At 35.0% G+C, this 17,497-nt stretch overlaps 3 protein-coding genes across 3 annotated transcripts in view; all 3 read right to left on the bottom strand.

Annotated features, from left to right (window-relative positions):
* The window catches only part of rasa4 (RAS p21 protein activator 4), a 40,794-nt gene extending 38,877 nt beyond the window's left edge, over positions 1 to 1,917 (bottom strand). Inside the window, 1 exon segment of the mRNA XM_058777243.1 lies at positions 1,185 to 1,917. Coding sequence (XP_058633226.1) covers positions 1,185 to 1,249 — 65 coding nt within the window. The 5' untranslated portion in view covers positions 1,250 to 1,917.
* Positions 1,918 to 4,851: 2,934 nt separating this feature from the next.
* On the bottom strand, positions 4,852 to 9,705 carry upk3b (uroplakin 3b). Its single transcript, XM_058777103.1, has 6 exons — positions 9,571 to 9,705; positions 8,143 to 8,286; positions 7,748 to 7,982; positions 6,406 to 6,485; positions 6,184 to 6,313; positions 4,852 to 6,068 (listed from the first exon to the last, which is right to left on the bottom strand). The coding sequence occupies exons 1-6, from the start codon at positions 9,632 to 9,634 to the stop codon at positions 5,891 to 5,893; spliced, it is 831 nt and encodes a 276-aa protein (XP_058633086.1). The 5' UTR covers positions 9,635 to 9,705; the 3' UTR covers positions 4,852 to 5,890.
* A 2,308-nt stretch (positions 9,706 to 12,013) lies between these two features.
* On the bottom strand, positions 12,014 to 17,079 carry prkrip1 (PRKR interacting protein 1). Its single transcript, XM_058774497.1, has 6 exons — positions 16,750 to 17,079; positions 16,548 to 16,626; positions 15,860 to 15,960; positions 12,971 to 13,056; positions 12,801 to 12,865; positions 12,014 to 12,415 (listed from the first exon to the last, which is right to left on the bottom strand). Exons 1-6 carry the CDS (start codon positions 16,873 to 16,875, stop codon positions 12,324 to 12,326), a joined length of 549 nt encoding a protein of 182 aa, XP_058630480.1. The 5' UTR covers positions 16,876 to 17,079; the 3' UTR covers positions 12,014 to 12,323.
* Between the last annotated feature and the right edge of the window lie 418 nt (positions 17,080 to 17,497).

A 17,497-nucleotide genomic window follows, 5' to 3' on the forward strand; every position in this document is an offset into this window, starting at 1 on the left:
GTACAATCTGCCATTGTGCACTTTTGGCAGCGTCACCACAGTATAAATGCAAACACTCCACACAACATCTGTTCCTGCAGTTCGGCCCACCAACTAAACAGTTCAGCAAATTCGATAAGTGACTAGTAATTTAATCTAATCATACAAGGAAGTGAAATCAGCAACTCAGGAAGAGAAGGGCAGCGAATCACATTTTCCTCACATTGACCTGACCATAGTGCTGAAATGTTAATGTGGATGACCTTACTAACCAATAAAGTCATTTCCTCACAGAATGTGGGAGAGCTGTCCTTTCCACAAATAGAAACATATAAACGGTTGTCTTCTGGGCTACTGCTGTAAAATCATAACTATGTGAATTTCCAACCTCATGCCAGACAAAGGAAACATTGAGCTGCGCACCAAATGAATTTGTGTTATTCACAATGGAATGCTGCCAATTCCAAACAGGGAACCAATTAACAAGCTTATTTCATTTATACTACTCATTAAGGGTTTGAAAAGAGTGTTTATGCAGTATTTTGGCATGAGCTTTGAAAAAAGTGTAAAATATCTGAATATAATTGACTGAATCTGATGGTATGGCTGATATATACTGATGAATAATATCTGATGGTTAAAGAGAAATACATTAGGCTATATGTTTCTGTTATGCATTTCGCTATACAGGCGGCATCTGTGCCAAATTACACAATAAAACAGCCTTTTAACTTTCATTCATTAGTTCATCAACTGTTCCGTGCATAAAGGCTATGATTTTCAATGTCTCTATCAAAAAATAACTGAAACATCCATTTAGAAATATTTATATAACTTCATATTTATATGATAATGCTTGTAGATGCACTTTCATTTATTTGTGTTTCAAATAGCCTGACATATATGTTCATGTTTATGATTAAAATGCCAGAAGGTTTTTTTTTTTTTTTATCCATTCATAAACAGTATTTGTTTTATCCTGTAATCCATTGTTAAAATGTAAAGTAGCATGATTATAATTTTTTTCTTTCTTTCTTTTTTTTTTAACTGGTAGGCTAATAGCCTATGTACCTAATATATATATCTGTCAAATCCCATAGCCTACAGCTTTCAGTTTCTTTATCATCATGTATACTGAACACGTCTTCCAATATATTTATGTGCAATTTATCTTATAATTATCACATAAAGTCATCAGCACTTACATGTCCTTGATTGGCAGGTTCTTTCCTTCCACAATCCTGATGAATAGTGTGCTTCGTTTAGCCATTCTGTTATTCAGAAAATAGCCTATATCACGCGCCGACACTTCTTATTCCTTCAGTAACACGCATTTTTATAAGCAATGTACAAATAGCAAATAAACTGTTCCATCAATAAAGCTTGTCATATCTAACGCTGTACTGAGAAGCAGCACCGCCGGTCGGTCCAGCGGTCGTCTACACAATCCACGCGTTAGACACGGGTGGGTTTGATCTCTGTGGTTTGTTTGTAGGAGGAGTGACTGACTGACTGGATCACACACTTGAAGAGAGAAGGTATTAAACAGACGCGACGCGACCAAACTACAACGCTTCCTTTAGAATAAACACTACTGGTTGTAAACTACAAGACAAGTACGCGACTAGGCGGCTTTGTTGAATGTTGTAGCTACTTTTGTTGCGTCGCGTCAAGTGGAGACGAGGTGTGGCGCGACGCGACGCGACAAAACGCGTGAAATGAATTCTCCGTTTGAGGTGAAAACTAAGGAGCCATTTCTTAACCCTCGAGATTAACAAGAGCTAACATAGCTGAGATAAGCAAACAATGGTATTGATAGACTACTGGATAGTAAACACTATGAACTAATAGGATCACACTTTTTACTCCAGTAAATATTTCTCAGCGTTGGTTCATTTTTGAATGTCAGTTTTTGTATCGATTGTATCTTGAGGGTTTGGCTGCAGAAACCAGTTGAACATTTCCAGCGTTATTGTCTAGAATAAAAGATACAGTTCTTTGAACGCACGTTCTCGCGTAAGAATATATGGGGTAAGTTGTCACAAAGGAAACAGCCTATTACAGGACTTTCAGCTAAATTTAAACAGTAAAATAACTATAAAACACAAAACGATTAAAATATGCCAATTGCCAGTTTATCTGACAACTGCCCTAATAAAAATGTGACAACCTGCCCTGACTTTACATTTACAGCTCATCTCTTGAGTTCAAATCTAGGCTACCTTCATTATATAGGATATAGCTGAAAATTGTCTGAATGTATGTCAGTGTGGTTTTACTGTGTTCACTTGGTTAGCCAAAGATATGATAATACTGGAGGGCAGAATTCAATGCCCTAATTTAAGAGGGGCTTTGAAATTGACTAGATGTTTGAAACCAACATAGGAACACACATTTTGATTTCTTTACTATCTGTCTTTTGTTATCTATCTTCTATGGTTCCTGAAGAACCTTCAACATCCATGGAACACCAAAAAGTTATCTAGTGGAAAAGTATTCTTTAGATTATTGCGATGTTTTTCAGACCAAAAAATGGTTATTTTAAGAACTGTTCACTGAAAGGTTATTTAGGGAACCCAGAATGGTTCTTTTATGGCATCATAAAAACCCCTTTTTGAACCTTATTTATTTTTAAAAGTTTATTTGAAGGCAGCTATCCACTTCTCTCTTATTTCTGTAATTAAAATCTTCATAGAGGCATTGTTAGATCCCTTTTTTACTGTGGCACAAGCCTCGGTGAAATGCTAAAGTGCTTTTTTCTAATGATTCAGTATATATAACATTTAGTATTAAGAAAGCAGTAGAGAAAATGCTACGTTCAAAATAGTGATTCAGAACATCAGAGAGCTATAAGTGTAATATGACTGTGTAGGCTACTTCCTTTTATTATGCCTCAACATGAGTTATTTTGACTGATAAGCTCATGATCTGACCGAATAACCCCAGTCTGCCATCATAATGGAAAGACACTTCACTTTAACTGAAATGACTCACATAAAAACAAAAATACTAGCAAAAACTGAAAGAAAATACCTTTCTAGCTGTTTTTGAAGGCTGACAGCCTCACTAAATGCATGCAGCAAGGTGGAAAACTGAACGACTCCTTGATTATGGTATTTGGTGGAAATCAAAGCATAGACTCTCACAGAGTGTCAGCACTGACATATTCTGATATGCACTGTCAACATGAGCAGGTGGAAGATCAAGAAGTGTTCCTTTATCATGGAAAAAGGAAGGTGATTCACTGACGAATCACAACATAGTTTCTTTCCAGACGGAGAAAAACAAACTGACCAATACTACAGTAATGAAAGGGAAGTTCACACAATGGTAGTCTTCATTCAAAGATATTCTCAAGCAAGGTAAAATGTTTGAGAATGTTGTATATAGGCTTCAGTGACGTTTTCCTTAAAATTATATGTTTTTACAAAATATAGGCGAACTGGAGGCCACGTAATTCATGTATGTGAGTGTGGGCACGGCTGACTCATTAATCCAGGAATACAGACGCACCTTTAGAGCTGTGACCAGAGGAGGAGATGTGCTGTGTGGGCTTCTTGTGACTCACCGTATCAAAGAGTTAACCGGTGCAGCCCTCTTTTTAGTTTTTAGATATAAAGTGTGTGTGTGTGTGTGTTTAGCACAGGCTTTTCATCTGGAATATGAGGATATCCCAATTTTTTGCATATTATTTCAAGTAACACTTTACAATAAGCTCCCAATAATTAAAAATTCCAAACATTAAAAGAGCAACATATTTGTTACAGTATTCATCTTTTTTAACATTAGTTAATAAAAATGCAACAGTTTGTTGTTAATTCACGTTACTAGGGTATATTAAATAACAGATATTTTTTATTTTAATAATGTATTAGTAAATATTGGTATTGACTTTACACAAAATTAGTACATTTTTTTCATTGTTAATGTTAAAGGAATAGTACACCCAAAAATGAGAATTTGCTGAACATTTACTGACCCTTAGGCCATCCAAGATGTAGATGAGTTTGTTTCTTTATCAGAACAGATTTGGAAAAATGTAGAATTATAATTATCATTAGTAGTATTATCGCTTAGCAAAAGTAGCACTTGCTCACCAATGGATCCTCTGCAGTGAATGAGTGCCGTCAGAATGAGAGACTAAACAGCTGATAAAAACATCACAATAATCCACAAGTGATCCAGATGACTCCAGGCCATCAGCTAAGGTTTTGTACAGCGAAAAGCTGCATGTTTGTAATAGATTCATCATGTTTTAACTTTAAATGTCAAAATATGAATCCTCTCAATATTGGTTTGTCCAGTGAACACTCATCTCCTCTGAATCAGGAGAGAAACATGATAACAGACGTGATATTTTTATCAGCTGTTTGGACTCTCATTCTGACGGCACCCATTCACTGCAGTCATCCATTTATGAGCAAGTGATGTTAAAAGTCATGATAAAATGTATTACGAGGTCGCGATTTGTATGAATTTGTACGGAAACATAAGTATGAAGCCCATGAATAAATCTGATCTGACCATTAATGGGGCATAATCAGGTAGTACATAAACACACAAATGAACTTGACAAATGATTCCTATTCATCTCCTAGTCCTTCTATCACACCAAAAAGTAAAATAGTTACAAATTGCCTAAAAGTGTGTTGCATTGATGTATCACTTGACTTTTTAAGGTATAGTGAGTAGTACAATTACCCGGACAATAAAAGTGGATAATGTCCAAAATAACCAAATAATAATCAGATTTTACATTTTAAAGGTTTCCAAAGGTAGAATTTGAAGGCTTCACTCCCGATATTACAACTGTTCCAAAAGCTTAATTAAGCTTAAAAATGAATGAACAGATAGACAAAATTTAAGGCAGCATTGTAAATAAACTTTTATTTCATTCAATACTGAGCAGTATCAACAAAAAAATTAAAATGAGTTACCCAATATTTGTGTGTTCTCTTTATTTTTATGCTCGTTAGAGTATCATTTACTCGCTTATGAGGTTGTATCACAGTTAGGATGCTTCCTCAGAACTTAACTGTATAATTATTAAACATCCAGTTTTTATTAATTGCATTGTATTAACAGAGAAACTACATGGAATGGCTGAACTTTTGACTATTACTCCAAGACTGTTTAAGCAAGATTTCTGCATAAAACATGATTAACAATCATAAAAATAAAGAAAAATTAAAACACCTGTGATATATGTAAATTCATAACATTTTAACCTAAACTCAAAATGATTAAAGACCAGGGTAACTGCTTTGTGTACATATAGCATACAGCTGACAAAGATTAAAACAACTTATAAAACCACTAACTAAGAGAATGATGACTAATTATGATTAAACATTAAAAAGAAAAAGAAAAAAAGTTTTGTGATATTAATAATAAAAGATATCCAGTATAATATGACTTAAAAGAAACCAATTCACCTGGTTTGTTGATAAAGGGTTATTTAGACCTATTTGACCCCTAATAAGACAAGAAAGGTTAGAAAACACTGCACTAGTAAATACTACAGTATGAGTGGCACTCTAACCACATATTTCCTACTAAACAGCGCCATCTAGTGAATGTGCATGTTGTAGTCATTGTAGTGCAGTTCTGTTCCATCTGTTCCTTTGATCTCAAACAATACTGAGGCCACAAGAGTTTACAAAAAGCTGGAAGATGATGACTAAAAAGAAGCTTTTAGCACAACCATTCTGGTTTGATTCTACACAAGAAACATTTCTGATGCCAAACACCAATGTAACACATGCATGATGTGAGTTTCATAGAGTTGACGTGTTAATTTCAAGTTTACTTCCTGTCCTCTATTTTGCCTTGTAACTGTGAAAGAGAAAATACTGCAACGTAGTTTGCTGTCCCCTGGAATATGTAGTGCAGTGATGGTGTCTGTGGGAGATCACAGCTTCCGTGCGCCATCCTTGGGCAGAGTGGAAGATGTGGAGTAATTTTTCAAGTCCGACTGGTAAGCAGGGTTGTCGTAGGGATGCACGCGCTCCTTTAGGTTGTGGGTGTCGTAGCGGGGGATACGGATTGAGTTCATGACTGAGATTTGCTTACCGTCTTTCTTGGCACAGCTGGATGGACAAGATTGAGTCATATGTTAGATTACATATGGACAATTAAGAAATTAAATATGATGATAATATATCATATATGTACACAAGTGTGATTTAAGTGTAATTTACTCACCAGGTTACGCATAACATAATGAGGAAAAGAAGTAAAAGCAGAGCCACAGCCACACATAGGATGGTAGTAATGACAACCATGGCACCAGATCTCGCACTCAGACCATCATAAATGGTGTGAAGGGGTATTACTGTATGAATAGATTATTAAGATATCAGCAGCTATTAGGATGACTCCAATATTATTTAGCAATGATTCAAAGGATTTTATATGAATTCTTACGTTTGGTAAGAGTAATGTTGCCAGACCAGTTTGACGAATTAACAAGAGTCCTATTAGCATCGATTAGAAGATACTTGAAGCTGTAAGGGAAAAATAGTTTCAATGCATTAAAAGCAAACTCAAATCTAGTGTTTAAGAAGCTACTTCGCAACTGCAGTCAAGACACCCTTTTGACAATGTGAAGTCATTTCAAAACTCTTTTAAAATATAAAACTATCAAATGATCCTTTAAGGACACCATTAGAGAAGAATACCAGCATTTGAACGGTATATTTTGTGTAGAATAAATAAATACTGTCAGTCTGCACATTAGAGGTGGGGATTTTTCAATAACTCTTTCAGGTTACATTGTTACGCCAGTAGGTGGCGACAGTGAATCACTGAATCATTCACTCAACCGATTGGTTCAAATGAACTGATTAATTCGGGAATGAATAGAACTGCTGTGTGTTGCTCTGAAATGTGCAAAAGTTGACTCTGATTGAGATTTCAACTAATTTTGTTGCAGAGAAAAGTGTCAATATTGTGTCTAAATGTTAATTTAGCTGTGGTATAAAAGAAATCTTATATTTGCAGTTGTGGATCTGAATATCATCACAGCTGAGCTGTTTTTGTTTGGGTTCAAGTTTGTTCGGTTTGAAAGTGATTTCTGTGTGAGCATTAAAGGGATAGTTCAACCAAAAATGTCATCAAAAAATGTTGTTCCAAACCTGTAAGATCTTCGTTCATCGATATTTTTGATGAAATCTGAGAGTTTTCTGACCCTGCACAGACAGCAATGGAACTGACACGTTCAAGGCCCAGAAAGGTAGTAAGGACATCGTTAAAATAGTCCATGTGACATCAGTGGTTCAACCATAACGTTTTGCAAAACAAAACAAAAATAACAACACATGTGTTGTCGTGCTCTCGTGAACATGCAACGAAGACTGACACGAAAGAGAAGAAATTGTTAATTAAGGTCGTTATTTTTGTTTTCTTTGCACACACGAAGTGTTCTCATAGCTTCATAAAAGTAAGGTTGAACCACTGAAGTCACATGGACTATTTTAACAATGTCCTTACTACCTTTCTGGGCCTTGAACATGTCCATTGCATTGCTGTCTATGCAGGGTCAGAATGCTCTCGGATTTCATTTTTGCTTGCAAAATTTTAGACAAATTAGGTTCGTCACCTAATGACCACATGACATCAAAATGAGAGTTCTATTTACTTTTGTAATCTTAAAAGGGCATTTCAGAGTCAACGCAAATGTCCTATGGGTTTTTAGAATGGCAGATTTGGAACTTTGTCTTAAATAATGTCTTCCATTCACATTGCACAATACATTAAAAGGTCCTACCAAACGGTGGATCCATCAGGTAATACTCCATTACAGTTGACGCCACTACAAATCCCATCAGCGCCGACTACGAAGTAAGGACCATTGGAGAACTGATTACAGGGGAAGTCTGACAGAAGTCCAACTCTGGTCAGAAAGAAGTTCTGTGATGATGGGTTGAATGCTGTTGGGTAGGGTGACAAGCTGAGGATGTTGGTAGTTGAGTTGTTTACTAGCGCATCAAATTTGCCGTTTGCTAAAAGTGAAAGAGGATTGATAATGCAAACAGATGGGAGAATTTGCATTAGATTTTTTTTTTTTTTTGCCTTATGCTCAATATGGCTGCATTTATTTGATTAAATACATAAAACAGCAATATTGTGAAAATATTATTACAATTTCTGAAGACGTTTTACCTGAGCACAGCCCAGCCACCAGCCATATCTCACAGCCAGGGCACGGCTGATTAAATACACAATACGGCTGCTTCAGTATCACTGTATTACTGGTGACATTGGCTAGGAAAGCATTCGATGTAAGCACAGGGTGGAATGCCTGACCTGTAGACAGAGAAAAAGACTTTAAAGAGCCAGTTTTAAAGTGACCTCATTGTTCCAACTCGATCCCCATTCAAGTCTGTCACAGAATAAAAGCAGGTTCAGTCTGATTCACATGCACCTGTCCTAGGGAAAAATGGATTGTGTAACACCTACCAACCCTAAATGTTGTGACTGCAGTGCTACAGGTGTATTGATGGAAAAGTGGCCACGAAACAGAACATACAGGCTCAGTCTTGCCTGCTAGTGTGCGTTTCCCTCGAGTCTCGATATAGATTCTGTTTTTACAGCTTTATGAACATGACATATGAAAGGAGTCGTTGTATCTGTATTCTGTATTTCTGTAGTAGGTCATTAAAAAAATGTGTGATGAGTGTGGCATCCTATGACATACTACTAATTAATGACTACTAATTAGTGAGCTATTTCACCTATTTATAACAAATATAGAACACAGGATGAAATAATAGCTTAAAAAATGACCCCATTCAAAAGTTTAAATAAGTTTGATTTGTAATGAGGTGTCGTTATACCTGGAGGATTTTTATGATGCAAAATAGGAATAGGGTGCAAAAAAATCTAAATATTGAGAAAATCGCCTTTAAAGTTGTTCAAATGAAGTTCTTAGCCATGCATATTACTAATCAAAAATTCAGTTTCAATATATTTACAGTATGAAATTTACAAAATATCTTCATGGAACATGATCTTTACTTAATATCCTAATGATTTTTGGCATAAAAGAAAAATCGATTATTTTGACCCATACAATGTATTTGTTGGCTATTGCTACAAATATACCCCAGCGACTTAAGACTGGTTTTGTGGTCCAGGGTCGCACATTATCTGAACTGAAGGTATCACAATGAATTGTTATGATTTATTATAATTGGGGTCACACATATATGCTAGACATTAGCATCAGTGGGCCACTAGTACAATTCTTCAATAATATTTCATGAATTATTTTACTAATTTGTCACCAGGGTATTTTCGCAGAATGGAAGGAAGATTTTTAGCTTGTTATTCTATAATCATCTTTGTCCGACATCCAACATCTAATTCAACATGATGAAAATTTAATGAGACATTTGTGTGCACTTTAATGTCCTTAATGAGCTATTACCTAAGAAAGCCTCTCCATTTAAACTGAAGGATAAGACAAACAATGTAATTAAAGTATAACTGAAGTGCATTTGTGATAGAACGCAGAAACCAGATCTCTATAGTAACCCCCATCTGAAAAGAACAAACAAACATTGATAATTAAGGCTAAAATGCACTTACCTTCTCCGGTCCACATCCAGATAGACATCAGTGACATCAAACGGATCACTGTGTTTGTCTTCATCTTGTAACAAGGATGCAGATAGATTCTTATTAATAAAATTGGGAGTAGAAGTCAACCTGGCTGGTGTCTATGCTCAGCAATATGCCTGGAAGATACTAATCAACTCCTATAAAAAGAAGCCGAAGGGAGGGAGGAGAGTTTTTCATGAGGGTGTGTGAATCCCAGGTAGAAACTGGGAGGTGCTTCGGACATAAAAAAAAGTGCTTTGAAATTCCAAAGACTGACTGTTGCTACTTTGTAAGCTGTGAAAAATGCTTGAATCATGTTAAAACACTCTCTGCTTTAATCTTATAGCACAGAACACGTTTTCATTGCCGATGCCACGATTCAAGGGCAAGCAATATGTGATCAAACTGACACTTAAAATGGAAAATAAAGCAAACGTGTTTGAATGACTAATGTTAAAGTCAACAAACCCTCCACATACTGGTGACTTAATTCCCACCAAGCAAGCACATGACGTGAGTTGATACGAGGTGTGGAGTTTATTCCTAGTGTCTTGAGGGCAAAGTGTTACATAGTAATTAATAATGTAATATGCATCAAAATGTTTTTACGTCATTATATTGGTTTTCTAGGACAAACTAGGCTGTATGTTTTGCAGCTCCAGCAAGTGTCTGAAGTGTTTGTAATCAAATCATCAAAATTGTGTTTGTTGGTAAAACCGGCTTAACCTGATCTGCTTGGACATGAAGCAAATGAACCGCTGTTTATAGGTATAAGTGACCGACATTCTCTCTGTAACTTTCTCTCTCAGTGTGAGCATGTAAAACTCAAAATTCATATTATTTGCAAAGACCGGACGGGTGAGTTGAAATAATGACGTAGTAGTAAAACAACAATATCCAGAATCCCATTGTGGTGAATCAGACTATGAATTAGAGCTATTAACAGTATTTGCAGAGTGGTAATACAGGGTGGAGAGAATTATGCTGGGTTTTTTTCTCGCGTGTGCTGCAAAGGAATGTAGTACACATGACAACAGGGTCCATTAGTGACTAACGAACAATTACACTACTAGCTCTCTCAGTAATGTTTTAAATGCAGGGATTATTTAGCATTTAGGTGATTTTTGCCAATTAGAGATCATTTGCCAAAATCCTCAAAATGAACCATTTTGTATTTTATTTTTTAATTTTTTGCCATTTTAAATGGTCCTGTGCGTACATTGTATTTTTTTTAATCTCCAAAAACTATTATATCTATTATGCCATTAATACAAGGCAAAAAAATAAAATAAAATAAAATGGTGTGCATGAATAATGATTAAAAAGAGCAACGTTTTAGTTTCAGGTTTAACAAAAATGACATGTTCTCAGACATTTAGAAGCAAAACCTGCTTTGATAAGCAGAAACTTATCAAAATGAAGCTTATGTAAAACAGTAACAAATATCTGCCATTGGCCAATATTTGTTCTTGTTAAGCATGAACTCACTTTAACTGTTATGCAATTGTTACATTACACACAGACTTCATTTTATATTTCGAGTAATTCTGATATCCTGATTTTGGATAGTTTAGATATTTGTACTGAAAGACAAAAACTACAATAAAGAGTTTTTTTTTTTTTTTCTCAATGTGTGTAACATTTAATGCCATTACTTTAAGAATTTAAAAGACTTTGTGCTCTCATTTAAGACCTTTTTTAGGCCTTAAATTGTGAAGGGGTGAATTAAGACCCTTGGGAAAAATACAGTAAAAACAATACGATTGTGATTATTGTACATAGCAAGTATTACCATTTGAAACAGCTTTTCTATTTTAACTTTTTAAATATAATTTATTCATACAATGGAAATGCAGAAGCTATGGAAGCCCTTTTTTTCCGCCACTGAAAGAAAAAGAAAAATTGCAGCGACTTTTTCACAGAATTGTGAGATATAAACTCGCAATTGCGAGTTAAATTCCAGTTTTGAGGGGGAAAAAATTTGATATGTTCTCAGAATTGTGAGTTTATATCTCACAAGTCTTACTTTATAACTCGCAATTCTGACTTTGTGAGGGAAAAAAAAGTCAGAATTGCAAGATATAGTTTATATCTCAGAATTATGACTTTTTAACTTGCAATCGCGAGTTTGTATCACGCAATTCTGAGAAAAAAAAGTCAGAATTGTGAGAAAAAAAAAATGCAGAATTGTGAGGAAAAAAGTCAGAATTGCGAGATATAAACTCGTAATTGAGGGGAAAAAAGTCAGAATTGCGAGTTTATATCTCAGAATTATGACTTTTTAACTTGCAATCGCGAGTTTGTATCACGCAATTATGAGAAAAAAAGTCAGGATTGTGAGATAAAAAGTCGCAACAACCTTTTTTATTTTTTATTCAGTGGCGGAAAAGGGCTTCCATAAGAAGCAGTTAAAGGGGAGTAAGAAAAATGTTTCATGAAACACTGAAATGCCAAAATGATTCCCTTTGTTGTTTATTAAAAAAAAAAAATAATACATATTTACAACTGAATAAGTCTATCCTGGTCACATTATTTTATCATCAGCACTCATTCAATCAAAAACATTCAGCTTTTCCAATGACCACCTCAAATGTTGAACATCTGAATGAATGCGCTTCTGAAACATTGATTCCAAACTGATTTTGAGTATTTTTAAGCACAGCTCAGTAAATGTTCACTGCTGGAGGCGTTTCTGGTATCGTACGGTAGTATATGCTGGATACTTCCATCCTTTCATTAGGTCACCTCCTCCCCATGATGAAGCTGGGCGCTTCTGCATCATCTTCTTGCTCTTCTGCTTCAGAAGCAGAGGATGATGACTTCTCCTCTGAGCCTGCTGACACAACAAACATTATTACTCACTGCTTAGACAGATGAATGCTGAAATTCAAGAACTGCAGTTACTATAATGATGATTATGATGACCTGTGTTGCCATCCATAAATAGCACTTTTAAATATAACACTCATAATAAACATTCACCCTCACGAATGTTTTTATGTTTTATTTTACAACATTTAATTACATAGGATTTATTTAGCTTTTTTGAAACAACAGAGAAAATGTACACAAACCAGTCAGCTCGATTAACTACAATTTTAGTATTATAAAATATTTGTTTACTTAAGTGTTCGGACACTCATGTTTAGTAAATGTCTTCCAGCTGGCGTTCAAGGAACAATGGGGTGGATTTCTAAGATAATTTCATTATCTCGTACCTCCTTCTTTCTGGCTCTCCATCTTGGCTTTCTTGGCCATCAGCTTCTTTTGTTTCAACTTTTCCCTAAATGACACAAAAGAACAAAGATTCAGAAACAAAATAAACTTCTAAAGTGGTTTTCTAATGATTCTAAAGTATCTAAAATAGACAAGACAGTATTTTGCAAACCTCTTCTTTCTGCGTTTGGCTGTTCTTTCCTCAGCAGCCTTTTCGTTTTCTTTCACCTTCTCAATATAGTCTTCATCCATCTTTTGCTGCAAGAGTAAAAGAAACTATTTGTGAACCAATACTAACTGTACTGGGGGGGAGGGGGGCAGGGGGCACCATCAACCCAGTTCAAGACCCGGAACATACTCAAATAGTGTTGGCAAAAGTTATTTTTAATCAATTTATAATGAAACAAGTTTATTATTATTTTGTTTGTGTGTTTTTTTTTTTTTTTTAATTTTCAAAAAATTATTCAGCCAGAATGCATTGCATTTATCAAAAGTGTCAGAAAAGACATTTATAACGTTACACTATCTACATTATCATCTATTTCAAATAAATGCTTTTCTTTTAAACTTTCCATTCAAAGAATCTAGAAAAAAAACAAAAAAAATTGCATCACTGTTTCCACAAAAAATATTAAGCAGCAAAAACTGTTCTCGGCATAAATATTTCCCAAGCACCAAATCAGCATATTAGAATGATTTCTAAAAGACTATAGTACAAATTTTTTTTTGTACTATAGTTTTACAAATTTTAAAAATTTCAATACAAAACAGTAATTTATTTTGCAATAATTTCACAATATTACTGAATTTACTGTGTTGATCACAGTATGTAGCCTTGTAGCCTTGCTGAGTGTAAGAAGCTTCTTTTAAAATTTTACAAAAACCAAACTTTTGAACGGAAAGTGTAAATCCAAATTTCAATCAAATTTCACTTGAATGAATCTGACTTTCCAACAGCACATGTAAGAAAGAGGAACTTGGTGTGACAAATGTACAGGAGTTGATTTTTGATGTAACCTAAGTGTATTTCCAAAGGAAATGCAATAGTGGGGAACAATGCATCACACACTGGAATATTACATTAATCAAGTTTCCATCCAGTTATTGCTCTGTTTTGTTATCGAAAAAACTGCTGTCTACAGCCTGTTTCCATCCAACTGGCCTTTTACCGATAAAATGGTGTGTGTGTGATGACGTCATCCCTAAAAAAACGACTTGTCTCATATGTTTTGGTGTAGCGCAAAATAAATTGCCCTTGAGCTGTTTCCATACATAATTTCTCCTATTGCGTAAATTATAGGCTAGTAGCCTGTTTTTCATCCATTTGAAACAAAACAGCCTATTATTAAATTGTATAGGCCTACATAAAATTATTTTTATTAGCCTAACAAGTGTCATGAGTTTTTTTTTTTGTACTTTGTTATAGACTATTAGATAGATAGGCTACTTAAGCAATAATCATAAACAGGTGCAGTTGTATTATTATTATTATTATTATTATTATTTATAGGAAATAGGAATGTTCATTTCGGTTACTTTATTTCTCCTAACTTACGGTCGTTAAGCCATATTAACCGTTAACCAACAAGATTATGTTAAATTACAATTAAATTTAAATTGATAGGTGGCTGTGACGAAAGGAAAAAAAACAAACAAAAAAAAAAACTGTGCAACAATTAGCGCTCGAGAAAGCGGCATCCTGTTTGTTTCCTTTATTTCACAAAAGCACGCGTTTTGTTTTTATTGTGAATGTACACAAATAAAATATTTTGAATAATGTCTTACGGAGTAGGAGTAGGCTATGGTAAGTTGTTTCCACTTTTATAAGGGAAAAAAATAAAATAAATAAATAAATAATCAAGTGATCGTGCCAGCGCCTCACACACACAGTTAAGCATAGCCTACTGACTCGACAACGCAGCCTGTTCATTGTCATAATAAAATACAGTCAGCTATTTTATTTCCCCTCATTCCACAACAAATCCTTTAAATTTAACGGTAGAAAGAACTCAGAACAAAACAAGAATAAAAATATAAGAAGCTAACAAGTCAAAACGAATTAATTTAAACTTTTGTACTTCGCGTTCCAATATCCATGTAAAACAAAATGTGCTTGGCATAATATCGCAGGGGTATGTATGGTGGTCAAGCTGAAAGGCACGGACTACAGGCTATTTAAACTGAACAGTGCACTGTAAAAAATAATGTAAACGTAGGCTATAGCCTACTAAAGGAACATCAAATTAAGATAAGTATGTTTGAGTGGTAACTCATCTTTTTCTTACCATGTATAAAATAATTTTAGATGCAATTTAATAACATGAATATGATTTAATGCGCTTTTGAAATACAGGGAAACGGTGCTTTAATGTGAGCAACACCATGAACACGCTGCCACATTTATTTGCGTTAAAGCTCTTTTTCTCAACAAAAAGTGTTTCCAAACAAATCTTTGCGACATTTTAAGTGGAATATCGATATGGAATTTGTGCGCTAAAGTTAAACGGAAAAAGATTGTGTCGACACATGAGAAATTGAATCAATAATTGGCATTTCCATCAGCTATATTGTAAATATTTTAAAGCGCTAAATATTTTTTCGCAAATAAATCCTTGGATGGAAACCTGGTTATTGACAAACTCAATTAAATATTGCTTGATTCACATGACTGTCACAGCAACAGTAAAACATCTGTCGTTTGCACCTGTGAGCCGGAGAGCCGAGCAGATCCACCGCTGCTCACACCCAAATTCTGTTATTTAAGCCACTACAAATAACAAGTGGGTCCGCATTCCACTGAAGCACTTGGATTTATTTCTGTGGCAGCAATTTAAAGTGTAAAAAAAATCTCAGGCAGGACTGGGAAAGAAAAAAAAAACTCTGCATATCACCAATAAACATTACACAGGCTTTTTGTACTCCTCATTCATTCATATAATGTTTTGCAACAATGCTGAGGACCTTATATTTTCACCTTTTCTTAGTGAACTAGTAACTTCCATAAATGGTAAAGCAGATCCTATTTGATAATCATATGCTTTAGGGGAAAAAATAAACTTACCTTTTCAGAAATTCGTTCCAGGAAGTCTTGTCTCTGATATTCCCGACGACGCAGATGTCTATACACATGGAATTCACCGCTGCCTGCTCCAGCACTGGAACCTGCGGAAATTCAACAAAGAAATATAACACAAATTAATCCTGGCAGATTATCGGCGAGGGCAAAGATAAATTCTAAAATGTTAGAATCAATTTGAATGAATTCCTGCAATCAGCTGAAAGTGAATGATGTTACCACAGATCTGATTACTTGACATTTTATTTAATAGAAATTTATGACCAACCACTGGAAACACAAATTTGGAATTTTGAAAACAACTTCTGTTTAATGCACTGTATAAGTTCATGTGTTTCTTATGTTTTATGTTATTTGAAAAAAAAATTAAAAAGCAAAGGATACATTTTACTTTTCTAAGGGCATTCTTGTTTTCTTAAGGCTTATTTTCTTGATTTAAAAAAATAAAGAAAAAAAGAAAAACTTTAAAGGCTATTTGAAAATAAGAAAAATTTTGAGTTTCTCCATTTAGTCTGATTAATATTTTCCTAAGATCAAAAACAAACAGATAATACAAATTTCCTTTTGGAAAAGTCATATTTAAATAAGTAAAACTGATTACATCTTTAGAACTAAGTAGCTATTCATATTAGCTTCATCTCTAAATCGGAGACCGTAAACAAACAACACAAACCCATCACATCCCGCACAAACTCTGGCGGAGCGCGTGGATTCCACTCCTTTGGTTTCTCTGGAATGGGCGCAGGTTTATCCTTGAAAATTAAAATATAAAACTCAATACTATGTTCAATGCTTCTGCAACAGTTAAGTAGCATTATTAGCATGAGTTACTCCTCCAAATAAAACCGCTAGCTTGCGTTAAAGAGTAAACTCACGGGGTTTCGCATCAATCTCTCCAACTTTAAACGCTGCTCCTCTGCTGGAGTTTTGGCGATAATTAAAGGCTGGGACTCTTTTTTAGGAGCTTTTCCTGATCGCGCATCTTTCTTGTCCACCGCCATGATTCTTCCTGAGCCTTCTTCGAGCCAGGTTTTGAGTTCTTCTTCTGTTCATTGATGGCAGTGCACAGATCTCAGAGCGCATACTGTCATCTACTGGACCGATGTGGATCTACAGCTTCATCTTCTTCTTCTTCGTTGGAGTTTTACGGCAGTTGGCATCCATAGTGTTGCATTACTGCCAGTGGATCTACATCGTTTTTGGGTATAAACCGGTAAACATACCATGTGACGCTGCATAATGACCAATGTTTTCTCAGTTGCACTTAAATTTCAGAATAGCTCCCACAACACTGCAAAATACCAACCAAAAGCACTGGGCTTCAGTGTTCACACAAAATAACATTTTCCTGTATTTTCTGAAATCCTGCAAACCTCACAATTCATGGGATGCACTGAGAATAAAAGATTTAAACTTTGTTTTCCATAGTCTTAATCTGGCTAATATGATTTCTTCATATCGTATCATATCATATAGCACACTTTTTTGTTGTAGAGTGGCCAGACGTCAACGTACATAGAAAATGTAAAGGTACACTAAAAATTAAAGTATTGTAAAGTGTGCACTGTGTGCATACTGCCCCACCTCGAGCACTGTCTATTGCTGTCATGTGATCTTACCATT

The sequence above is a fragment of the Onychostoma macrolepis genome, chromosome 05 (assembly GCF_012432095.1).
Source record: "Onychostoma macrolepis isolate SWU-2019 chromosome 05, ASM1243209v1, whole genome shotgun sequence".
In the NCBI taxonomy this organism is placed as follows: domain Eukaryota; kingdom Metazoa; phylum Chordata; class Actinopteri; order Cypriniformes; family Cyprinidae; genus Onychostoma; species Onychostoma macrolepis.